This window comes from Hyperolius riggenbachi, chromosome 11 (assembly GCF_040937935.1).
Source record: "Hyperolius riggenbachi isolate aHypRig1 chromosome 11, aHypRig1.pri, whole genome shotgun sequence".
NCBI classification, from domain to species: domain Eukaryota; kingdom Metazoa; phylum Chordata; class Amphibia; order Anura; family Hyperoliidae; genus Hyperolius; species Hyperolius riggenbachi.
Window position 1 is genome coordinate 54,299,931 of NC_090656.1, and position 27,173 is coordinate 54,327,103.

A 27,173-nucleotide genomic window follows, 5' to 3' on the forward strand; every position below is an offset into this window, starting at 1 on the left:
AACAATTGTTTGATTTTTTTTTTTTTTTTTTTTACACACAATTGTCCATTCACAGAGGGATTTCTCCCACCCAGCATGGGTATGTGTAAAAATACACTACAAAACACATTATACTACTTCTCCTGAGTACGGCAATACAATATGTGTGACATTTTTTTGCAGCCTAGGTGCGCTAAGGGGCCCAACGTCCTATTCACAGGTCATTTTGAGGCATTTGTTTTCTAGACTACTCCTCACGGTTTAGGGCCCCTAAAATGCCAGGGCAGTATAGGAACCCCACAAGTGACCCCATTTTAGAAAGAAGACACCCCAAGGTATTCTGTTAGGTGTATGATGAGTTCATAGAAGATTTTTATTTTTTGTCACAAGTTAGTGAAAAATGACACTTTGTGAAAAAAACAATACAAATCAATTTCCGCTAACTTTTGACAAAAAATAGTTTTCTATGAACTCGTCATACACCTAACAGAATACCTTGGGGTGTCTTTTTTTCTAAAATGGGGTCACTTGTGGGGTTCCTATACTGCTTTGGCATTTTACGGGCCCAAAACCGTGAGTAGTCTGGAAACCAAATTTCTCAAAATGACTGTTCAGGGGTATAAGCATCTGAAAATTTTGATGACAGGTGGTCTATGAGGGGGCAAATTTTGTGGAACCGGTGATCAGTGGGTGATTAGATGGCAGAACAGATGTAAACAATGCACTTTGGAGGTGATCTGAGGGTAGGTCTGGGGCAATCTGATGGTGTGGGTGGGTGATCAGATTGCCCGCAAGGGGCAGGTTAGGGGCTGATTGATGGGTGGCAGTGACAGGGGATGATTGATGGGTGATTGACAGGTGATCAGTGGGTTATTACAGGGAAGAACAGATGTAAATAATGCACTGGCGAATTGATAAGGGGGGGTCTGAGGGCAATCTGAGCGTGTGGGCGGGTGATTGGGTGCCCGCAAGGGGCAGATTAGGGTCTAATCTGATGGGTAACAGTGACAGGTGGTGATAGGGGGTGATTGATGGGTAATTAGTGGGTGTTTAGGGTAGAGAACAGATGTAAACACTGCACTTGGGAGGTGATCTGATGTCGGATCTGCGGGCGATCTATTGGTGTGGGTGGGTGATCAGATTGCCCGCAAGGGGCAGGTTAGGGCTGATTGATGGGTGGCAGTGACAGGGGGCGATGGGTGATTGACAGGTGATCAAAGGGATAGATGCATACAGTACACGGGGGGGGGGGGGGGGTCTGGGGAAAATCTGAGGGGTGGGGGGGTGATCAGGAGGGAGCAGAGGGCAGTTTAGGGCATAAAAAAAATAGCGTTGACAGATAGTGACAGGGAGTGATTGATGGGTGATTAGGTGCAAACAGGGGTCTGGGGGTGGGCAGGGGGGGGTCTGAGGGGTGCTGTGGGCGATCAGGGGGCAGTGGGGGGGAAATCAGTGTGCTTGGGTGCAGACTAGGGTGGCTGCAGCCTGCCCTGGTGGTCCCTCGGACACTGGGACCACCAGGGCAGGAGGCAGCCTGTATAATACACTTTGTATACATTACAAAGTGTATTATACACTTTGTATGCGGCGATCTGGGTGCTAGTAACCCGCCGGCGCTTCCGAACAGCCGGCGGGTTACAGTGCGAGGGGGCGGAGCCAGTCGCCGGTGGCTGATCGCGTCACGAATGACGCGATCGCCGCATAACCACGCCTGCTGCAGCCTCCGCCGATGGGCGTATTACGGTCATTTAGGCCCAGTCTTTGCCGCCGCCCAACGGCTGGGGGCGGTAGGCAAGTGGTTAATGAAGCTGCTGGAGGTAAAATACTAAATATCTCCGCTCCCCCACCTCTTACACTCCCCAAATTTTCAGGGTAGGGAGGGGACCCCCAGAACAACCTCTATACCAAATTGCAGCCCCCGAGACCCGCCGGTTCAGGAGATAGGTTTCTGTAATCTATCTCTGGAACCAGTGGGGCTCGGGGGCTGCAATTTGGTATAGAGGTTGTTCGGGGGTCCCCTCTCTACACTGAAAATTTGAGGAGTGTAAGAGGTGTGAGAGCGGAGACATTTAGTATTTTACCTCCAGCAGCCTAATTCAATTGAAGATGTGGCCGCAGTCTTCTACTACGCATGCGGGGCAGCGCAAATCAACAGGTAGCGTAATCAGACACAACACCGGTAGTTCCATGCGAGTGAGTTTCGGACCAAGCGCCTGAGGGCCAATTGACTTCTGATTGGCCTCAGTATGACGTCACTCAGACGGAGTTGCGGAGTGAGATGTCTGTACTGGCGGAAGTGGTTGGTGAGGGCGGGGTTTAGCACGTTGCCAATCTGTAGTATGGCGGAAAGGTGAAGTTCTGCTGGGCTGCAGCGTCCACCCACTTGCCGGTTGCTAGCAGCTCCGTAACGAGGGGAGGAGTGAGGGGCGTGGCCGGGTTCGCAGTTCACTGCAGGTGACGAGACAGAGGGCTGGTGAGTATGATGTGTGGAGCTTTGGATCGAGGGGGTGGAGTTAGGGGAGGCATTCCTGATATCACTGCATGGGGTCTCAGGTGTATGTCTTCTCTAGGAATGGAAGTAGGGGTGGAGTCAGGACCAGGGAGTTATCTGGCTCTGCTGGTGGATGGGAGTGCGGTCACTGCTTCCCTCACAGCCAGTAGCAGACAAGCTTATTTTAGTTGCAATACGTTTATTCAGCTTTAATGTCTCTGGGAATGTCTCTGCCATATGGACACAGCGGGTCAGCGACAGAGGAGGCTCATCCTTGCTGGTCAGCGACAGAGGAGGCTCATCCTTGCTGGTCAGCGTACCACACGTCTAGTCTGATTTTATATGTTCCTGTTTTATGATGAACACTCTCCATGACATGGTCGCCCTCCTCCACCTGCAGCCTCCATGTTTACAGGCAGCAGCGGAGAAAGGATAAGAGTGTTTACACCAAAAATACTGCTGGTAATTATACTCTGAATCGGTTGAGCTGCTGATATGAAATCCTGACAGAATACAGACATATTCATCTCTATTATAGTACATGCCAGAGGGCCGTCCTGAGGAAAGGGCCCCGCACCCTGCCGTCGTGAGGAAAGGGGCCCGCACCCTGCCGTCGTGAGGAAAGGGGCCGCACCCTGCCGTCGTGAGGAAAGGGGCCGCACCCTGCCGTCGTGAGGAAAGGGCCCCGCACCCTGCCGTCGTGAGGAAAGGGCCCCGCACCCTGCCGTCGTGAGGAAATAAAGCAGTGCTATACATTGCAGTGTTGTAGACTGTTAAACCCTTTTTTATTTATATTGTGAAGAGGAACCTGAAGTGAGTGGTATGGAGGCCACACTATTTATTTTCTTATAAACAATACCAGTTGCCTGGCAGTCCTGTTGATCTTTCTGTGTCTGTCTGAGGACTGGCTCACACCAAGAGCACTTTCATAAGCACCAGCATTTCGAAAAGTGACTGGCTAATGTCTTTCTATGGGCTAGTTCATACCTGAGCGATGTGATTTCTATTTTTTTTTTCCCATAAAACGTGGGTCCTGTAAAATCATTTTAGAAATCGCTGAACAGAGCAATTTTCAACGTTTTTTGCCAAAATCGGTTCCTTTCCAGGTCAAAGTATTCTTCCTGTTTTGCCCCAACTACAAAATCACTAACTGCAAATGCTCCAAAATCTCAAGGCACATGCCAGAAATTGCTACAAAAAGTGCTAAGCATTTGCAATTATGCTAAGGGCTCTTTCACACTAGAGGCTGCGGTAGAAAAGGCTGAAACTCAGCCTTTTGCTTAACGCCAATACATAGCGTTTTCAAAGCGTTCTACAGCTCATATGAAAACGTCCTTTTTTTTTTTTTTTTTTTTCTTCTATAAAGTCAGCTGTAAAACGCTTTGAAAACGCTTTGAAAACGCTGAAGTTGGCGTTTTCCATTGACTATCATTGAAACGCCAACAGCCAACTTCGGCTGTAAACAGCCCTGAAAAAGCTCCTGGGAGCGTTGAAACGCAACGCTCCAAAACGCCGAGTTAGATGTGAAAGGTAAAATGAAAGTCTATGGACTTTCATTTTACCTTGGAAAACGCCAACTTCGGCTGTGGCGTTAAAAGGCCGAAAAAGTCCTCTGGTGTGAAAGGGCCCTTAGCGATTTTTTTTTTTTTGTTGTGAACTAGCCTATAGTCACACATCTGAAACAAGCATGCAGCTAATCCAGTCACACTTCAGTCAGAGCACCTGATCTGCATGCTTTTTCAGGGTCTGTGGCTAAACATGTTAGAGGATCAGCAGTACAGCCAGGCAACTGGTATTGTTTAAAAAAAATGGCAGCTTTCATATTCCTCTCACCTCTGGATCCCATTCAGTGCTGCTGTTCACCCTATTAGACACAAGACAGACATAGAACATTTATATTGCGCTTTTCTCCTGCACCAGAGCTGCAGCCCCTAGGGCGCAATCAGTAAGCAGTAGCAGTGTTAGGCCTGGAACCCACTAGGAATTGCTGCAGCACTTTAAAATCACCACAGCGCTGTGTGCAGTGATTCCTAGGGCGATTGCGATTTCCCGAAGCTTGGAAACGCCGTACAGTGACCTTTACAGTGCTTCAGATTTGCGAATCACTTTAGGCTGCTGGTAGTGGCCTAATCTATTTATTAAGCTACCTTCATATGTGTAATATGTGATGTTTTATAATGTATATACTTTAGCACTTTAGGCACTTAGCACTTTGATTACCCCTGACAAAGTTTCCAATTAAGGAAACGAAACATGTAGGGTTGTGTGGGGTTGTTAATATACATGCATTGTGAGTTTGGAGGAGAGTCTGACAGACAAATGACCTTTTATCCCCAACCCAATGTATCACTTTTTGCACTAAGGGGTAGTATAATCTGTTCAAACTATTTTTAACCCGAATTTATTAAAAGCTACGTTTTTAACAATAACCAATCTCTGAAAAGTTTATCTAGTGTTTTTGATATTGTAAATCAGGTGTGTTTTTCCCTTAACCATTACTCTATCCAACCACTATAAGTACAGTACATTGATATATCCTGTTACCCCTCCCCCCCCCCCCCCCCCACCACCCCCCCTGTATATGTTGATCTATCCTGTTCTCCCCCTGTGTAAAAGGGCATCGAGATACTCCGTCCCCCCCCCTTTATAAACTGTACATTGATGCATTCCTGTAGACTGACTGTCTTTTCTGCACTATGTGATATTTCAGCAGGTAGCTTCGCACGGTGATCTGCGATGGGGAACGCAGAAAGCAGCATCTACCAGAAGCGCCTGTCGCGGCTCACTCCCTCGGAGCAGGCTGAGATCGAACAGAGTTTTGACAAATTATGTGGGGCAAAAAAACGCCAAAAAGTGCCGGGGGACTGGCTACCTTTCAGGTAAGAGGTGCTGGGAAAGGAACATACTGCCAGTTCATGCCAAAGTTTGTGCAGAAACTCCAGGTCAGCCACTCAGGTCAGACGTTTGACATCTACACTGGGTTTGAACTGCCCTTTTCAGCCTATGGAGAAGTATGGAAACCTGTGTTTCTACTGGAGCCGATGATCTCCTAGGCGGGGGATCATGGCTCTGTTATTGGGCCAATCAGTTGGGAAATAGCTTTTGATTTCAGCAAATAGACCTCCTAATGCTGCAAATTCAACTAATGACCATTGGCAGATCTTTACAGCCTATAAAATGTGTTAAAGAAAACCTGTAACGAAGAAAACCTCCCCTGGTGGGCACTCGCCCCGGATCCTATTGAGGCTTCCCCGCCCTCCTCGGTCCGATGGCGGCGCCAAAAATGGAACAGCGGCGATGTAAATATTTACCTCCCCGACTCCAGCGCAGGCACAGTATCTGCTCTCCGCACTGAGATAGGCGAAAATAGCCGATCTCCGTCGGGCCCGCTCTACTGCGCAGGCACAAATCTCCTGTCTGCGCAGTAGAGCGGACCTGACGGAGATCGGCTATTTTCGCCTATCTCCGTGTGGAGAGCCGCAACAGCGTCCCCACTGGAGCCAGGAGAGCTAAATAAATCGGCGCTTATCAGGCTTGTCGGGGGAGGATTGCGGGAGACTTCGAGGGAGCCAGCGCTGGACTGCCTGCAGCTACAGGGGAGGGGGAAGCCTCATTGGAACCCTGAGGCTTCCCCCTCCTGAAGTGGGTACCCCCCCAGGGGAACTTTTTTTTTGATACAGAGTCTCTTTAACCACTTCCCGACCGCCGTATAGACAAATGGCGGCCGGGAAGTGCACCCCGCAAGGGCCGCCGTATAGACAAATGGCGGTGGTCCTTGTAGGGGCATGGGCGGAGCGATCGCGTCATCCGTGACGCGATCCTCCGCCTGTCGCCGCTCACCCGCCGCAACATCCCGCCGGCCATACGGAAGCGCCGGCGGGATGTTAACCCGACGATCGCCGCATACAAAGTGTATAATACACTTTGTAATGTTTACAAAGTGTATTATACAGGCTGCCTCCTGCCCTGGTGGTCCCAGTGTCCGAGGGACCACCAGGGCAGGCTGCAGCCACCCTATGTCGCACCCAAGCACACTGATTTCTCCCCCCCCCTGCCCCAGATCGCCCACAGCACCCCTCAGACCCCCCCCTGCCCACCCCCCCAGACCCGTGTTTGCACCCAATCACCCCCCCTAATCACCCATCAATCACTCCCTGTCACTGTCAACGCTATTTTTTTTTTACCCCCCCCCCCCCTCCTGCCCCCTGTCCCCTCCTGATCACCCCCCCACCCCTCAGATTCTCCCCAGCCCCCCCCCCCCCCCCTGTGTACTGTATGCATCTATCCCCCCTGATCACCTGTCAATCACCCATCAATCACCCCCTGTCACTGCCACCCATCAATCACCCCATGTCACTGCCACTCATCAATCAGCCCCTAACCTGCCCCTTGCGGGCAATCTGATCACCCACCCACACCAATAGTTCGCCCGCAGATCCGACGTCAGATCACCTCCCAAGTGCAGTGTTTATATCTGTTCTCTACCCTAAACACCCACTAATTACCCATCAATCACCCCCTGTCACTGCTACCTATCAGATTAGACCCCTATCTGCCCCTAGGGCACTCAATCACCCGCCCACACCCTCAGAATGCCCTCAGGCCCCAGCCCTGATCACCTCGCCAGTGCATTGCTTGCATCTATTTTCCCCTCTAACCACCCCCTGAGACACCCATTAATCACCTCCTGTCACCCCCTAGCACTCTTATCCATCAGATCAGGCCCAATACAACCTGTCATCTAAAAGGCCACCCTGCTTATGACCGGTTCCACAAAATTCGCCCCCTCATAGACCACCTGTCATCAAAATTTTCAGATGCTTATACCCCTGAACAGTCATTTTGAGACATTTGGTTTCCAGACTACTCATGGTTTTGGGCCCGTAAAATGCCAGGGCGGTATAGGAACCCCACAAACTGACCCCATTTTAGAAAAAGACACCCAATGTATTCTGTTAGGTGTATGACGAGTTCATAGATTTTATTTTTTGTCAAAAGTTAGCGGAAATTGATTTTTGTTTTTTTTTTCACAAAGTGTCATTTTTCACTAACTTGTGACAAAAAATAAAATCTTCTATGAACTCGCCATACACCTAACGGAATACCTTTGGGTGTCTTCTTTCTAAAATGGGGTCACTTGTGGGGTTCCTATACTGCCCTGGCATTTTAGGGGCCCTAAACCGTGAGGAGTAGTCTAGAAAACAAATGCCTCAAAATGACCTGTGATTAGGACGTTGGGCCCCTTAGCGCACCTAGGCTGCAAAAAAGTGTCACACATGTGGTATCGCCGTACTCAGGAGAAGTAGTATAATGTGTTTTGGGGTGTATTTTTACACATACCCATGCTGGGTGGGAGAAATATCTCTGTAAATGGACAATTGTGTGTAAAAAAAAAAATCAAACAATTGTCATTTATAGAGAGATTTCTCCCACCCAGCATGGGTATGTGTAAAAATACACCCCAAAACACATTATACTACTTCTCCTGAGTACGGCGGTACCACATATGTGGCACTTTTTTTTACACCCTAAGTACGCTAAGGGGCCCAAAGTCCAATGAGTACCTTTAGGATTTCACAGGTCATTTTGCGACATTGTTGGTTTCAAGACTAGTCCTCACGGTTTAGGGCCCCTAAAATGCCAGGGCAGTATAGGAACCCCACAAATGACCCCATTCTAGAAAGAAGACACCCAAAGGTATTCCGTTAGGAGTATGGTGAGTTCATAGAAGATTTTATTTTTTTTGTCACAAGTTAGCGGAAAATGACACTTTGTGAAAAAAACAATTAAAATCAATTTCCGCTAACTTGTGACAAAAAAATAAAAACTTCTATGAACTCACCATACTCGTAACGGAATACCTTTGGGTGTCTTCTTTCTAGAATAGGGTCATTTGTGGGGTTCCTATACTGCCCTGGCATTTTAGGGGCCCTAAACCGTGAGGAGTAGTCTTGAAACCAACAATGTCGCAAAATGACCTGTGAAATCCTAAAGGTCCTCATTGGACTTTGGGCCCCTTAGCGTACTTAGGGTGTAAAAAAGTGCCACATATGTGGTACCGCCGTACTCAGGAGAAGTAGTATAATGTGTTTTGGGGTGTATTTTTACACATACCCATGCTGGGTGGGAGAAATACCTCTGTAAATGACAATCTGTACTGCGATACCACGTGTGGCACTTTTTTGCACCCTAACTGCGCTAAGGGGCACAAAGTCCAATGAGTACCTTTAGGATTTCGCAGGTCATTTTGAGAAATTTTGTTTCAAGATTACTCCTCACGGTTTAGGGCCCCTAAAATGCCAGGGCAGTATAGGAACCCCACAAATGACCCCATTCTAGAAAGAAGACACCCCAAGGTATTCTGTTAGTAGTACGGTGAGTTCATAGAAGATTTTATTTTTTGTCACAAGTTAGCGGAAATTGATTTTTATTGTTTTTTTTCACAAAGTGTCATTTTCCGCTAACTTGTGACAAAAAACCGTGAGGAGTAGTCTTGAAACGAAATTTCTCAAAATGACCTGTGAAATCCTAAAGGTACTCATTGGACTTTGGGCCCCTTAGCGCAGTTAGGCTGCAAAAAAGTGCCACACATGTGGTATCGCCGTACTCGGGAGAAGTAGTACAATGTGTTTTGGGGTGTATTTTTACACATACCCATGCTGGGTGGGAGAAATGACTCTATAAATGGACAATTGTGTGTAAAAAAAAAAAAAAATCAAAAGATTGTCATTTACAGAGGTATTTCTCCCACCCAGCATGGGTATGTGTAAAAATACACCCCAAAACACAACATACTACTTCTCCTGAGTACGGCAATACCACATGTGTGGCACTTTTTTGCAGCCTAACTGCGCTAAGGGGCCCAATGTACAATGAGCACCTTTAGGCTTTACAGGGGTGCTTACAAATTAGCACCCCCCAAAATGCGAGGACAGTAAACACACCCCACAAATGACCCCATTTTGGAAAGTAGACACTTCAAGGTATTCAGAGAGGGGCATGGTGAGTCCGTGGCAGATTTCATTTTTTTTTTTGTCGCATGTTAGAAGAAATGGAAACTTTGTGACAAAAAAAAAAAGTGTCATTTTCCGCTTACTTGTGACAAAAATTAATATCTTCTATGAACTCACTATGCCTCTCAGTGAATACTTTGGGATGTCTTCTTTCCAAAATGGGGTCATTTGGGGGGTATTTATACTATCCTGGAATTCTAGCCCCTCATGAAACATGTCAGGTGGTCAGAAAAGTCATAGATGCTTGAAAATGGGAAAATTCACTTTTTGCACAATAGTTTGTATACGCTGTAACTTTTACCCAAACCAATAAATATACACTGAATGGGTTTTTTTTTTTAGCAAAAACATGTTTGTCCACATTTTTCGCGCTGCATGTATACAGAAATTTTACTTTATTTGAAAGATGTCAGCACAGAAAGTTAAAAAAATCATTTTTTTGCCAAAATTCATGTCTTTTTTGATGAATATAATAAAAAGTAAAAATCGCAGGAGCAATCAAATAGCACCAAAAGAAAGCTTTATTAGTGACAAAAGGAGCCAAAATTCATTTAGGTGGTAGGTTGTATAAGCGAGCAATAAACCGTGAAAGCTGCAGTGGTCTGAATGGAAAAAAAAGTGGCCGGTCCTTAAGGGGGGTAAAGCCCTAGGTCCTCAAGTGGTTAAAGCTCTGTTGGGCATAATCATTTTGAACAGTGCATTTTAAAGCAGACCTGAAGACTCATTAAAACAAAAAAGTTTTACTTACCTGGGGCTTCTGCCAGCCCCCTGCAGCCTCCGATATTACCAAAGGATCTTCCAGTCACCCGCCACGGCTTCCGTTTCTTTGCCGCCGACTGACGGCCACTGCGCCTGCGCAGGATGCTCCCGGCCACGCAAGCGAGGACGCGTGTAGCCAGGGCCCCAGAGGCTCAGTTGCCTGCCAACTCTCAAAGTGAAACTGAGTGGTGGTGAGGAAACGGAGGATCGTTTTTCCCCGGCGTGGGCACAGGATGTCTGCAGGGGGCTGGTAGAAGGCCCAGGTAAATTTAACTCCTTTTTTTTAACATTACAGGTTTCCTTAGTAAACCCAGTTAATATGAGGTTTGTTCAATAATATTTGAATTATGCTCTTATGGTTAATAACTAAAAGATGATGTGTAATGATTAATGGTCTGAATAAGTCTTATACTGTATTTTAGGTGCTTCAATTATTTCCCCACATCTTGAATAGCACAAACGGTTATAAGGGGTGAGTTGGGCTTTTTAAAGGGACTGATGATTCATAAGGCTGTGTGGTCAGATCACGTGCGGTCAGCGGAAGCAGACAGTGTAGTGTCCCCTCCGATGGTCTGGCTGTAGCCCAGGGCAGATATGGTACCCCTATAGTATATATAGGGGTACGCATCCACCTGCCCGGGATTATTGTGGACTGCACAGAAGTTTGGTGTGCTTACTGCAATGAATCCCGTAGATCCATTGCAGAGTGACAAGTGTGAACGGCTCCTATGTATTACACAGGATCTGTTCACTGTCAGTTTATCAATGAGCAGAGAACAGACAAAAAAATGTCCATTCTCGGCTCAAGTGGGAACACAGCCTTCAGACTGAGCATTTCTTCTGAACTTTCTTGATTCATGAAAAGGGTAGATTAATTTGGTACTGTATAAACTATGATTATTAGCAGGATTATTTTAGGTCCCCCTTTGTGAGAACAAGTCAGCATGTCTGAGGGGGAGAATGAGGGCATAACTTTAACCTTTTGCAGAGCGGTGCGCAGCAGAAGCCAAAAACCTCCGAATGCCACATTCTCCTCTTCCTGCTGCTCCCATCAGCCTTCATGTAGGCTACCGACATGTCACCTGACCTGCATCGGTCACATGCACGCATCGGGAGTTGTACACAGAGGACTCATAGCAGCTGGGAGCTGCAGGATGTTTAGAAGACAGCATCCCGAGGTTTTGTAAATCGCTTTCACTGCGCACCACTCAGAAGGGTCGGGTAGTTAGTGTTATTTTAGGGCCAGTTGCTTGTCTTCTCAAACGACTGGTAGGCACACATAGCTGACATCAGGCAATCCCCACCTGTGCCGGGTATTAGGGGTTTTACTGTACACAACAAAAAGAGTGGCAATACTCAAACATATGTACTTGTGTACAATACAGATGTGTTCTTGCCAGCCTCTTTTAGCCAGGAGCTGCACCCGTGAGCACCCGGCTGTTATCAGCTCACCTCCTCCTGTGCTGTAAGCAGAGTTGTACACAGAAACACTGACACTGCATTCTCTCATCTTGCCCCACCCAGCTAATTTTTCCTGCCACCTGGCTACTTTTTCATGCCACCCGACTGGAAAAAATGTCTGGGGAGAACACTGATACAGGATAATAAGCAGACATGAAATATGACATGACAGATATAAAAAATGCTGAACCTTTGGTCTTTTTCTGTTTTATGTACTGAATTGAAAATAAAATTGTCCTCTCTCTTTGACTACAAACCTGTGATAAAATAGATACAACTTTAACCTTTCATTTCCCAGGATGTCATTGGGAGCTCAGTGCCCCATGCCATGTCCCAGCGGCTCTACTGCGGTATACAAGCTGAGAATGTCACGGGCAAGGCCCCACCTCCAGGCCCGGAGATCAGCAAGGAGCAGTACATGTTGTTCCTTGCTGACATCCTCCGAGGGACGGCAGAGGAGAAGCGCCCAATCGTCGCCTACATGATAGCATCAGATGGCAAAGAGGAAGTGACGGGCCAACAAGTGCTGGAAGTAAGTGTTACTCTTCATTGCCTAATATAATATCTGGGAAATGCCCAACCACAACCCAGAGTATCAGGGCCCCATTACATACGCATTTTCAGGTTTATTTTAGGACATTTTGACACCTGAAACAAGCATGCAGCTAATTTTGTCAGATTTGACATGCTTGTTCAGGATCTATGGCTAAAAGTATAAGAGGCAGAGGATCAGCAGAACTGCCAAGTATTGCTTAAAGAAAACCTGTAACTATAAATAGTTCCCCTGAGGGGTACTCACCTGGGGTGGGGAAAGCCTCCTGGTCCTATTAAGGCTTCCCCCGTCCTCCTGTGTCCCACGTCGGTCTTGCTGTGCCCCTCCGAACAGTGGGATGTAAATCGTTAAACACGTCTCCTGCGCCTGCATAGTAGTAGAGCGGACCCTACAGAGATCGGCTATTTCCGCCTATCTCCGTGCTGAGGGCCACAACAGCGCCCCCGCTGGAGCCAGGGAAGGTAAATATATCAAGCCTTGTCAGGCTTGTCGAGCCAGGATTGCCGGGAGCTTCGGGGGAGCCAGCGCTGGATTGCCTGCAGCTACAGCGGAGGGGGAAGCCTCATTGGGACCCTGAGGCTTCCCTCTCCCGAGGTGAGTACCCCGCCAGGGGATAGTTTTTTTTTCAGTACAGAGTCTCTGTAAAAGTAAATTTGGCAGCCTCCATATAACTCTGGCTTCAAGTTCCCTTTGAAAGAAACCCTTTGGGGGGGAAAAGTGCTCAATTTGCTAAGCAGGTGCTTTCGGCGCCGGGTGTGTAGCGCCTGACCTGGGGTACGCTATATCACTAGTGTTGTAGTGTGTACCCCACGCACTGGTAATTGGGGGTCTGCCAATGGCCAGACCCTGAATTACTTCTCCCTCCATGTTGCTACTACTCAGAGGGCAAATAGTATTTTGTGGTGAGCAGTCATTCGGCTCACCCTACGACCAAATCACCAGGGGCGTATACATACGCACGCCCCAATTTACCTTAATAGAGGGAATCCTCTTGATGATCCAGAGACCTATTACTGTATCAATAGTGACATAGCTAATATGCCAAAATTGTCAGGAATCTTAAGGGGTAGAACCCCAGGAATCGCTGTATATTCTCCTTAAAGGACACCTGAACTGAGAGGGACATGGGGGCTGCCATATTTTCTTTTAAACAATACCAGTTGCCAGGCAGTCCTGCATGCTTGTTCAGTGGCTATGGATAAAAGCATTAGAGACACAGGATCAGGTGGACTGCCAGGCAACTAGTATTGTTTAAAGAGAAATGAATATGGCAGCTTTCATATTCCTTCCTTAATGTAGGGAAATAAGTGTCTGTTCCCCTCCTCCCCAGTTCTTGCAGGACCTGATTGGTGCCGTTGTGTATGTACTGCGCCGGGACAATGCACTTAGGGGGTGGAGTCTAGAGAAGACCCGTGATTGTGAATCAGGGACAAGTACTCTGGCCACGCAGCTAATGTCACAGCTCAAACCTTCAGGTATGGTTTATGTCATCCTCTTGTATTCTTCTTCTGAAGTTTATTCCAGTGTTGTGCTGTAGAAACATAAAATCAAGATTCAAGCACTTTATTGTCATTGTGTAACACAACAAAATTACTTTGTAGTTCAAGACACGCTAGATAAAAATCAGTGTACGCCAACGAGCCATGCCGCTCAAGGGATATTTCCTGCCAATAGAATCAACCGTCTAACCGATGTTGTCCACATACATTAGTATTCTAAACAATTATGTCATCATTATGTCAATTATGTCAAAAAATGTATGCACTAGCAAAGGTGACACTTAACACGACATGCGCACACACTCTGGAACAATGTAGTTTGAATGACTTGTACACACCGGCCAACTGCACGATATCTGCCTTACATTCATCTGAGTTGACCCGCCAGTTGGATCGGGCAGAATACCTGATATCGGTGGCTTGTTTTCGTCGTTTAGCTACATTTCTTTTATGATTGCCAGAGACGAAGCACCCTCATGTATTTTTACCATATATATCAGTGGGAACATGACAGTAAACACCTACCCTGCTCTCTGCTTCATTCTTCTCTGCTAAATCTGCCTGTTATCAGCCCTGATAAGAATCCCCGACTGAGCATTCAGTCTAGCTTTTCCCTTTGTGATGTCTTTTCAAGCCCAAGCCTGCTCCCTCCTGGCTCTGCTTTCCTGCTAGGAGGATACATAGCAGGAAATCAGAGCCATAAGGGGGCAGACTTGGGCTTGAAAAGGCATCACAGAACACTGACTCAGCTATAATCTTTCCAGGGTAAAGCTAGACTGAATGCTCAGTCTGGGATTCTTATCAGAGCTGATAACAGGCAGACTGTGAAGAATGAAACAAAGAGCAGAGTAGGTATTTATTGTCATGTTCCCATTGATATATATGGTAAAATACATGAGGGTGCTTCGTCTCTGGTTCTCTTTAAATCTGTTGTTGGTTGAAAGCTTCTAATGACTCTTATCTAGCGTGTGTACAAGGTTTTGAATTTCACACAAGGCATAGTTCACCCTCCCAGATGTGTCATTGGCCTCAATTCACGAAGATCATGCTGGTGATAAGGCAAGTGAACCTTACCACCACACATTGATTTGTATTTTCAGTGTTAAAACACTAAATAAGATTGCCTTATTAACCTGTAGTGGTAAGTTTTCATAGTGAGCGGGTTGTCTAATCACTTCAGTCCTTAAGTTATCACCTTTGTAGTTATTTTCACATGCAGTAGATAGGGGGAAAGGAGCACACACCACAGGCAGGATGTAGCTCCACCCCTCCTGTCTTCTCTGCCAGGACGATTACATCTAGCCTGTGTAGGATAGCAAGGGAAGGAGAGAAAGAGGGTGTGTGTATTCTTGGTGTCTCCCCCTCCCCCCCCCCCCCCCCCCCCCCTTCCGCCAATGTAGAATTAGGAAGAATCACTATACACCCCACCCCCACCCATACCTTAATCACTATTACTCAGGGGGACATGTAATTCCCTTTTTCTCCTGAGTTTTCTCAGAGGGCAACTTTTCATCTTTCTCTTTAAAATAACTTTTCAGCATTTAGCAATTGTTAAAGTCAGTGTACTCCCCGGGTTCTTTTAGGCTTCACCTGGCTAATTTTGGGAAGCACCTGGCTGTCGTTGGCTTGTCTCATCATCCTCCTATGCTGTAAGCAGAGTTGCGCCACGCCCCTGCATTTCCCTGGTTGCGCCCCATCCGGCTACTCTTTCATGCCACCCGGCTGGAAAAAAATTCTGGGGAGGACACTGGAAAAATTACTAAAAGTTGGTAAACGTTCTATCAAAATATTTTGAGTATTTTCTTGCTTGCTGGTGGTTTAAAGGGCAGTTCATGTACAAGTTGTGACAATATTACCTAGGAGAAAACGTAGGCGAAAAATGTTCATTGCATATGGGCCCGGGTCCCCTCCCCCTACTGTCTAAATTCCTTCCCCTATTCCATCAATGTTTACAGGAAGTAGTCAAAAAGGAGCTGGGAGGGGTTAACAGCCCATATAACAGTTATAGTTGTGATCCACATATATAATTATGGTCTGTAGTAGGAATTTATGGGTCCTGGTTAAACTCAATTAAAGTAAACCTGATGCATGCTGCAAAAAATGAGTTAGATACTCACCTATGGAGAGGGAAGGCTTGGGATTCCATAGAGCTTTTTCAGTCCTCTTCTCCATCTCCTGGTTTCACTGGTGTCCCGTTAAATTTCTGCACCTTCAGTTGTCCTTGGCAGGCTTCAGACTCCTGCTTGCTTAGTACAAATCTGCTCTTCAGAAATACTCTGAGACTTGAGTACTTCTGAAAGCTGCCCAAGGAAGGCTGAAGAGTTATTCAACCAAGCTGGTCGAAGAACTTCACCGGGGCAGCGGGGCCTGCAGTGGAACTAGGAAACTAAGAGAGGACCGGGAAGGCTTTATGGGATCCAGAGCCTCCCCTCTACATAGGTGAGTATCTGACTTTTTATTTTTGCTCGCTTCAGTATTGCTTTAGTGCAGTTAACATTGTTGGCCTTCCAGGTGGACAAACACTTAGAGAAACAGAGCGTTTAAGTGCCACCTATCCGCAATCCTCCATAGAAGACTGGCTGTACAAGTCTCCACTGATTTCTTTGTTCCTTCGGATTGTGGTGACGCTGGGTCTCTCCATCATGAGGCAGAGTATTGACCACCAGGATGACCTCATCAATTTGGTGCCAAAATGTAAAGCAGGGAAGGTGACAGCCTTCTGCAGCCTCTTGGACTTTCCTTCTGTAGTGTTCCTAAATTTTCACCTCCCCAGCGACATGCAGAACTGCTGGCGCCTTGTGTTTTCAACTCAGGTTCATGGTGAGAGCTTCTCGCAGCTCTGTGGTCTTCTGGTGGACCAGGGACCCACCCTACTTATCCTCAGGGACTCCGATGGCTTCATCTTTGGAGGATTTGCCTCTCACAACTGGGAAGTGAGGCCACAATTTCAAGGTAAGGTTTTCTATCTTATTTTTACTAATGGTCTTGCTATGGTCTCCAAAGATGCAGGTGACGGTTGTGAACTTCTGAAACAAGTGCTTTTTGTTTTTATTTGTATTTTTTTTTTTTTTTTTTTTTTTTTTTTTTTTTTTTTTGGAGCTCTGGGCCAGGTTTGCTGGAAAACTTAGTTTCTCAGTTGTTCTGCCGGCCTAGAGAACCTTTGCAAATCCTCCTACATTCCTCCTGCACTGTGTTCTTCTAAACAATTTTCACCTTTCATGCCTTGTGCAGGCACACTGCTTATGGCAGCGCTTGTAACACCGTCGATGTCAGAACTTGACACTCGGTGGCGTCCCCTGGCTGCGGCCACACTCACATGGGACGTCAGTACAGCAGTTTACAGGCGGTGAATTCACTGACACCACAGTTCCTATTCTAAGTCCTACTCCTAATGACATCTGTGCCTCTATTCAGAGCTATGACACTGCTAACATTGCTGCCTCCGTTCTGACAGTACTCTTTGCTTACACCGTGACCTCTTTTTATCTCCTTGTCAGGAGACCACAGGTGCTTCCTTTTTACCGTGTCACCACAGCTGGAAATATACACGTACACTGGCTATAATGACCACTACATGTATCTGAACCGTGGACAGAAAACCATGCCAAGTGGACTGGTGAGTAGACCTAAGCAGCAGATATGTAGACTATTATTTGTATTGCTGTTTTGCTGTACTGCACCCTCTGAAATCTGATAGGACAGCGTTCTCTATAAATCTGGGTTAACCATCTTCTTGTGTCATTGTTATCAATATACTTACCTTGAATTGGCTTTTCTATTCCACTCTACAGGGAAAAAAAATGAAACCTACAGGTAGGTACCTAAGTATTCAGTTTTCTGATTTCCTTACACATGTGCGATGGCACCCAAATTGGAAACGTGCAGAATAAACAATTACATAACATTTCAGGACAATTGAATTGATGCTGTATTCACTTAGTAAAGCAAGAGGAACTGCACTGAAAATAACGTATTGAATCAAATGACTTATTTTTCCTTTACAGTATTGACTTATACACTATTTATCCAGTACTTTCCCACTGTAAAATCTTTCCTACCCTGCTTTACATTCTGAAACATCACTGGTGGGGCTCTGGGGTGAGAGTCCCGCATATCTAATCAGCCTAGGCTAAGCATCGGGAGGGCGGGGCTACATGCCAATATACAGCAATCTATAGATATATAGTAGAATACAGTAAATGATTCAGGATACTATCTTCCTGGTTTCAGCATCAGAAACACTTCCTATATCACTTCAAGGCCTCTTTCACAAATAGAAGGATCTCAGCCGAAAGCTCAGAGAACACAGCCAGGAAGCAACTGACTCTCGAGCCCTAAAAACTCTTCCCCATTAGAATTATGAGTTGTGTTCTTCATTCCTTACTTGTGTATTAAGAACCACATGTTCATATTGAGAGGATGGAGATTTATACCCCCATCAGGCTTTTGTGTCTCTTGGGAGTGCCAGTGGTAAGAGCCCTAACCAGGCCCAGATTTACATCATAGGAGTCTTTAGGCACAGATGTTCTGGCACCCTAGACTTCGCCCTCCATAGACCTACAAACCCCCACTGAGCCACACCCTACTTCCCTTCCCCGTCATAGATAGCTACAGGTGCCTCTTAGCATTAGGTAGCCAGAGGTCCCCTCAGTATTAAAGGGAAGGTTCAAGCAAAATAAAAAAATAAGTTTCACTTACCTGGGGCTTCTACCAGCCCCATGCAGCCATCCTGTGCCCTCGATGTCACTCACTGCTGCTCCATTCCCCCGCTGGCAGCTTGCCGACCTCGGAGGTCGGGGGCCGCATTGCGTATGTTTTTACGCATTCCTGCTAGTGCAGGAACATTAACACATACATTTTTACGCATTACTGGTTCAATGCGTAAATTTTTACGCATTGAACCAGTAATGCGTAAAAATGTATGTGTTAATGTTCCTGCACTAGCGGGAATGCGTAAAAATGTATGCAATGCGTCCCGCAGACCTCCGAGGTCGGCAAGCTGGCGGCCGGGGACTGGAGCAGCAGTGAGCGACTACGAGGGCACAGGATGGCTGCATGAGGCTGGTAGAAGCCCCAGGTAAGTGAAACTCATTTTTTTATTTTGCTTGGACATTCCCTTTAAGTAGCTAGTGATACCCCGATTGAAGGGAGATCTCGTCAGTGGAGTGTAACCTCTCATTTACGCTCTGCTTGGGACTCTGCCTTTCCATCATCAGGCGCCTGTAGGCATGTGCCTTATGGTAAATCCAGCCCTAGCCCTGTTACTAACATTACAGAAGTCTCCCACTCTCCCTGTTGCATTCTGTACTCATGACGAAAAGTTTATTACAAAATCTAAAATAACACTATTTTATTAATGAAAGCCAAAAAATATAAGATCCTGCCTTACAATCGATCAAGTGTAAAAAATATTTTATACTGTACATTTTACACTGGCTATTTCTTGCCTTTGCCTCCAAAGAGGACAAGGCCATTCTCTTAATTGTACTGCTGATAACATAGAATTATAGTCACTTCAGGAGGACGGAGCATCAAGCAGGGCCAGCCTGATGATATCGCTTTGTAGTTTGAAAACATCACCAATAGGCTCCTTCCTCCATGCAGTGTCTTATGAAAACCGTGAGAGACAGGTTGAAGTGCTTCAGAAAACAGCACTGCTGACCAAGCTCGGTTGGAGAGCTAAGAGAAGCTCTTTTGTCATAGATAACAACTGAAGTTTCTCGATTCTGAGTCATTTAGATGGCTCGATAGATAATTTCCGACACGTCCGATCTCCTGCCCGATCGTTTTGCCGCTCGATTCTGCATTGAGGACAATGGAAAAAGATAAGAAAAACGAGCGGAAGATAAGAGAATCGAGCGGCAAAATTGAGCAGTGTATGCCCAGCATAACTCTTCCTGCACTGGAAATAATATGAGACTCATATCTGTACTACTAACGTTCTATTTCTTAGCAGTACTACACAAACAATTCATTTCATAAGTTTATTTTCACTTCAGATTCCCTCAAACAGCCTCTTCTTCTATTGCCCACAAAGGCATAAAACAACCAGGGGACCATGAGCTACAGTGTAAAATGTGTTTTTACACTCAAAGTAAAAAATGATTGTAGGTCTTATAGATATTAACACAATACAGTGTTTGTTTTTTGTAGAGTTTAATACCACTTAAAAGTGTACCTGAGTCAAAAATCTCATACTTGCCTAAGAGGGGAGCCTCTGGGTCTTGATGAGGCTTCCCTCGCTCTCCTCTGGTGCCCCATTGCCGAGCGTGGACTTTCCAAATATTACTGACGAGCTTGATGCTAATCTGATTTGAGGCCGCGCTCCTCTTCAAGCAGCCATACTGTGCGCTTGTACTAGAAGAGGAGGGCGGTCCTGATCAGCCTGGAGGGTTCCTACTTTTTGTGTGCAAAAGGAAATGCATATCTAAAGAGAGGCTTCCCTCAGTATTCTGCTGCACTTCCTACCCCCCCCCCCCCCCCGCCGAGCGTGGACCCCCAAAAGTTAGTTGACAACTTGTAATCAGCAATCTTATTGGGGTTGCGCAGCCGTGCATGCATTGTAGCGCGGAGCCGCTCCTGCTTACTGTGCATGCATGGCAGTGCTCGTGAGGTCACTGCACGGCAGCACTCGTCACAGAAGATAAATGCTGCCCCGATATGCAGTGGTCTGTGCTCGGCAAGGAGGTCTGCAGAATGCCAAGGGAAGCCTCCATAGGATCCTGAGATTTCCTTGTCTGTATCGAAGTCTCTCTGGGTGCACTCAGCTATTGGTACATAATAACGTTTCCACGCAAGGCTGCCAGTAAAGATGTGGACGGCTCTGTAAGGCAGATACAGTTACAGACGCATTCCAGAGTTTCTTGGAAACGTCCCCTCCCCTTCTCCTGCCGCTGAAGTTTCCAAGAAACGTAATCGAGCTGGTGACCCCTTCCGCTAGATTACAGCTCAAACCGAATGTGCCTTTACTGAGCACCTCTCTACAGAGCCTTACCACCAGCCTTGCTTCCAAATGCTATTGATTTTTTTTTTAAGTGTTAATGTACTTATATTTAATTGTAGTCAAAATGAGTCACTAGAGATGGTCACATCTAGGAGAACTCATGGAGAAGCATGTGATTAAACCAGCCGATTTGCAAAGCTCTGATTTGCTGTGATCACGTCCTGCTTTAGCACATGATCATGACTAGCAAATCAGAGACTTGCATATCTATCGCCTGACCAAACTGATCATACATCAGTTCTCCTAGACATGATGGATAGTGTACTGGTTAAGGGCTCTGCCTTTGACATGGGAAACCAGGGTTCGAATCCTGGCTAGGTCAAGTGCCTATTCAGTAAGGAGTCCAAGGCAAGACTCCCTAACACTGCAGGGTGGCCTCTTGAGCGCATCCCAGTGGCTGCAGCTCTTGAGCGCTTTGAGTCAGAGAGGAGAAAAGCGCTATACAAATGTTCGGATTATTATGATCATCACTAATGGGCACTGATCAACAATATAGCACTCTTGCATTATTGATTTGAAAGCAAACCTGTCACTTTAATTAAGGGTGAAAAGGTCAGATACTTAAGCAGAGGGAAGCCTCTGGAACCTTCAGAGGCTTCTCACGTCATCCTCCAGACCACCGCCACTGCCCAGGGCCTCCTACAAAAACTATGATGGGTGAGATGTGTAGTGTCATTTTTTTCAATTTGTTTTATTTCTTTTCCGTTTCAAATGCAAAGAAAATAAAATTCCTGCAAAAAATGCTGCGTACTGAAGGATATGTAAGTAATCCCCACTCAATGAGATGCTAATAATTCCAAGTTGATGCAGCATTATGCGAATTATGTATGCAAATTTAGTTGGCTTCAAAATTGACCAATCAAATTAGACCTTGGCAGGATCTGATTGGTCTATTTTCAAGCTGCATGAATTTGCATACAAATGTACTTAATCGTTCATTAAATTGGAATCATTGGCTGTACCTTCAAGTATAATCAAGCGTTTTTTTTATAAATGCCCACATTTTTCCAGTAACATTTGATTTTTATGTAGCCACAGTAGTTCTGTATTATGTACTGTAAATATTGCCAAATCTACATTTTATATAATGTGAATTTCTCCCGCAGGGCATGGGAGGACAGCTGGAATATTTTGGGGTTTGGATCAGTAGTGATTTTGGCAAAGGACACAGCAAAGCCAAGCCGAAGTGCACCACGTATAACAGCCCCCAGCTCTCAGCCAGAGAGGAGTTCAGCTTGGATTCCATGGAGGTCTGGGCTTTAGGGGACCTGCCAGAAGAATTAGTGGTAAGAGACAACTTTCCCTGCAGTTCACCCCCTGTCCTGAGCCTTCAGGCCGGTTTCACACAGAGTATTGGGGGCAGGGCCAAGGCAGAGGCAAGAGAGGCCACAGCATCGGGGTGCAGTGTAGGAGGGGGCGCACAACTCACTCAGCTGTCTTTCCCCTACTGTTTGAAGCAGGGAGAAATAAGAAAAGAGGATACATAGCAGTGACTGCAAGCCAGATAACTAGGGATGAAGGTGTTGGGGGCCCTGGGACACCTTTTAGTCTAATAGCAATCAGTGTGTGACGGCTGAGGTAGGAGGGTTGGAGGGGCGCACTTTGGTGTCTCAGCCTTGAGTGCGGGAGGACCTTGTCCCAGCCAATTTGGCAGGGGTGGTGTGATGCGGCCCGGGGACCGCACCACCAAAATCAGACCTTCAGGATAACTGAATTAATACACATTTATCCCCGTCTGGCAACAGGCCAAGCAGGAAGTGATGCTCCATTCCTGTGGCCAAATTGCTGACGTGTGTAGTAGTGTATTGCTAAATTATGCTTCCACGCATGCGCAGCGCATAAAACTTGTGGCGGGCATTTTAAAAAAAAAAATATGCGTCTCCATAGACTTGCATGACTTCCGGTCCACCGCACAGTAACCAAGGTATGCCCTCGCCAATATGAAGTACCCTATAGATTTTCATTGCCCTAGCGTTAGGCTGCAGCAAAATTCCACACCGGGCCAGTGTGAAAGGGCCCTCAAGGGAGCTGAGTGCCTATGTAAAAAAACAGTGTTTTAAAATCTCTCCATTTGGGAGGTTCGGAACTGCCTGTACCATTGAGGGGGGGGGGGGGGGGGGGGGTTAGGAGGGTGCACTCTTACTTGCATACATGCTGCTCCTCAGGTTTCCCTGTCCATTTGGGCTGCTCCACCTTCTCTTCAGACTGGCTGCAGTGACTGCAGTTTCTATCTCCCGGCAGTGTTGGGAGTGTGCACTGCAATGCATCCTCCTGTGTCCGGAGTCTTGCCACAACGAGCGTCTGTACCATGTGACACCAGCACACGTAGTGACATCAGTACATGCAGCGGTGCCACATGGTGCAGGCGCTTGCAGTGACAATTAAAAAAGAAACAGGACAGAGGCAGAAGCAAGGAGTCGCACTATCATGACAGGTGAGCTTCCAACACTCCCCATGGGTCCAGGGGGTCACAGACACTTGGGGGGAGACCGGGCAGAGGTATGTCAGTTGTCAGGAAATCACCGTTACCCGTGCACCTGATCAAGCTCTTGCGACCCACATTTGCCAGCATGTCCGATTGAACCACTTAGACCAATTTCGGGCGTAAATCAATCAAGAAGTGATCGATTGAATGGCCATATTGCGGCACTGATCTCTGCCAGTTTCCTTCCTTATGATCGAATCTGCTGGATATCGATGCCGGAAATCAAGTAATGTATGGCCATCTCAATAATCTGGCAGTCTTTTGTCTAGAGCAGTGTTTCTCAACATTTTATTGGTATGTACCCCTTTTAAGACCCTGTACTCACCAAGTACCCCCTAGCATAGTAAACATTATCACAAGTACCCCTTGACAAATATATATTTAATCCTAGTATATAATAATTGGTTCTAAACCATTCCCAAGCATTTACTATTGCTATTAATTAACTAAAATACTAATTTTGGTGTTATTTAAATAAGATTTATTATTTTCTAAAACTAAATTTATTAGTTAAGTATATCAAGCCTGAGTACCCCCTGGAACCATAAAAAGTACCCCCTGGGGTACGTGTACCACACGTTGAGAACCTAGGGTCTAGAGCACCAGTGTCAAACATGAGGGTTAAATATGGATCCTTGACATTGTATGTGGCCCTTGAGAGCTTCCAATGTCCATCATTGTGAGCAGCCAAAGAAACTCCGTGCCCCGACTTCATGTCTGGAGGAGCACACCGGTGACTATGTGTATAATTGAAACATCATCAGTTTGAGCTGGGGTGCAGCAATACATCACCTCCACCCCCAGCAAGATTAACACGGGGCCCTCTCCTTGGATCCAAACACTCCCATCCCCCTTGGAACCAAGACACACACACACACACACACACACACACACACACACACACACACACACACACACACACACACACACACACACACACACACACACACACACACACACACACACACACACACACACACACACACACACACACACACACACACACACACACACACACACACACACACACACACACACACACACACACACACCTATACACACCACCTATACACACCACCTATACACACACCACACCTATACACACACCACACCTATACACACACACACAGACCACACCTATACACACACACACACACACAGACCACACCTATACACACACACACACACACACAGACCACACCTATACACACACACACACACACACAGACCACACCTATACAGACACACACACACACAGACCACACCTATACAGACACACACACACACAGACCACACCTATACACACACACACACAGACCACACCTATACACACACACACACACAGACCACACCTATACAGACCACACCTATACACACCACACACAGACCACACCTATACACACCACACACCACACACACACCACACACATACACAGACCACACCTATACACACACACCTCCCCCCCCACACACACACCATCTCCCCACATAGCAGAGTGGTGCAGCTGAACTGTGTATTTACCTGCTCCACCTATGCCGGGTCTGTTCTTCATGTCAGTGTCACGTTCTATACTTCCATACCTCCTTCTCCCAATCACATGACATGCATTTGGAGCCAGAAGTATGCAGCATAGAGTGTGTGGCTGTCAGGGCTCTTTTCCACTAGAGTGATTGCGATTGCTGAATCGCAAAATCGCAAATCGCTAGTGATTTTTAAATCGCTAGGGTTGTTACTTTATCATAGAAATCACGAGAAGTATTTTCCACTACAGTGATTCGATTTGGAAATAGCTAATCGCAAATCGCAATTGCTTGCGGGAGCGATTTTTACAATGATATAGAAATGCAAATCGCAATCGCATAACAGAATTAATGAAAAATCGCAATCGCTGGCGTTTGTGATTTGCGATTGCTAGTGGAAAAGGGCCCTCAGGAAGATCAGAGGAGACATGAAACAGCCCTGTAGCAGGTAAATATTAAACCGCTTCACTATGCTAATCTGCAGAAGTGGAAGGAGCAGACCTCCCACGGTCGCTATACTTACGCCACTTAGTTTAGACTGTTCAGTAAATTTTAAATCATAATAAACAATTTGGCCCCTGACTTAACTATGTTTTAGATTTTGTCCCCTTATGTAATTGTGTTTGACACCCCTGGTCTAGAGCTTAGCACTGTACTAGAAATCTCCTTTGCCCAGAGATTTTCTTCAATAGTCGTATTCTGTGCAGTTAGTGCCCTGTGCGGTTTCTGCACTGTGAAGAGCTTAGCACTAGACTAGGACTGTCCTGTGCCCAGAGATTCCTGACTGCGGTCTCTGCGCTAGTTCTGTCTGTCCTGAAGTCTGGATAAACTCCTCATTTTTTTTCATGTATTTTCAGGCCAAAAACAAGAAGAGCGTTCTGGACGCTGACCCAGAGGCACGAGCGCTGCTGGAGATGACTGGCCGGACGCGGCAGAGCGATGGGCTAAGGAATGAAGAAGAGGATGAGGAAAGCTAGATCGTCCTGTGTGGAGCCATTTATTGATTGGAGGCAGCTGCTGAAGCTTTCTAATGAGGACTTGCATCTTCCTATTGTAACCACAAGATGGTGCTGTACACCCGGCCCCGCTCAGGAAATGACTTCTCCATTATATGCTATGTATGTACTGCATGGGCATCCTCAGGTAGTGACTCACTAACTCGCCCAACACTACAGAACCGGGACTGCAGTCTGCCTCCCATTCCAAATGGCAAAAAGTTGAATTTTTGTTTTTATGGTTCCCCTTGTGGTTTTAAAAGCAATGCTGTAGTGGATCGCTGCTACTGAAACTGGCGGTGCTCTGGGGCCTTATTACCTCTGCAGTACTCCTCCCAAACTTCCTTTGTTTCCATTATCAGCCTCTGCATCGCGTTTCTCAACTACTCAGCATTCCTTCATTTACCTATTTTTGCAAGACAAGACACAACATTTATATTGCGCTTTTTTTTTTTACCAGCAGACTCAAAGCACCAGCCACTAGGGCACGCTCCATGGGCAACCAGGCACATTAAGGTGCCTTGCCCAAAGACTCCTTACTGTTTTATGTACTGGCTTGAGCCAGAATATCGAACTTTGATCAAGGGCTCAAATCCCACATTAAAGGCAATGGCCCAACCAGTATGCTATCCAGCTGATGTGGGTTCTATTGTCTTCCTCATACTTCCTCATTTCCTGTTTACTGCCCAAAACACAAGCTCTACATGTATCTGTTAATACTGCCCCCTGTTCCTTATCTTTTCTTCCTTTAGTCTACAATACACTAATCCATTTTTCTATGCCTTTTAAATTCTGAAATTTTTTTAATCAATATTTTCAGCCTGACAAAGCGGGGACTTTACTCTTGTGAAACGCGTTGCTTTCAATTTACTGTCTTCTTATAGGTAACTAAAAACAAGAATCCAGCTCTGGCACACTCGCCACGGTTAAAGAGTGCAAATTACTTTCCCCTTCCCCACCACAGTCTAACAAATCGGCACTCCGGTTTCCTCCCACATATCTCAAACATGCAGATAAGTTAATTGGCTACCCCCTAAAATTGGCCCCAGACTATGGTGGAGATTAGTTTGTAAACAGTGACAGGACTATGTAGTCTCTACAGTGCTGCAGAAGTTGTCTTTGCTATATAAATATAAAATACCTTGCCATCACATCTGATTAGGTAGTCCTAGTTATTTTTTTCCATATAGATCTACTTAAAGGGACACTTAAGTCAAACAAAAAAAATGAGTTTTACTTACCTAGGGCTTCCAATAGCCCCCTGCAGCTGTCCAATACCCTCGCCATCTCCCTCCGATCCTCCTGGCCCCGCCGGTAGCCACTTCCTGTTTCGGTGACAGGAGCTGATAGGCTGGGGACGCGAGTGATTCTTTGCGTTCCCAGACACATTAGCACCCTCTATGCTGCTATATGG

General features: G+C 46.3%; 1 protein-coding gene across 1 annotated transcript; it reads left to right on the forward strand.

Moving 5' to 3' along the window:
* The first annotated feature begins 2,304 nt into the window (after positions 1-2,304).
* On the forward strand, positions 2,305-25,894 carry MEAK7 (MTOR associated protein, eak-7 homolog). Its single transcript, XM_068260975.1, is given in 9 exon segments — positions 2,305-2,452; positions 5,181-5,312; positions 5,315-5,349; positions 12,002-12,235; positions 13,587-13,731; positions 16,267-16,707; positions 17,253-17,371; positions 21,865-22,044; positions 25,622-25,894. Coding segments are annotated over 8 exon segments (1,380 nt in total). The 5' UTR covers positions 2,305-2,452; positions 5,181-5,206; the 3' UTR covers positions 25,742-25,894.
* Positions 25,895-27,173: the final 1,279 nt, after the last annotated feature.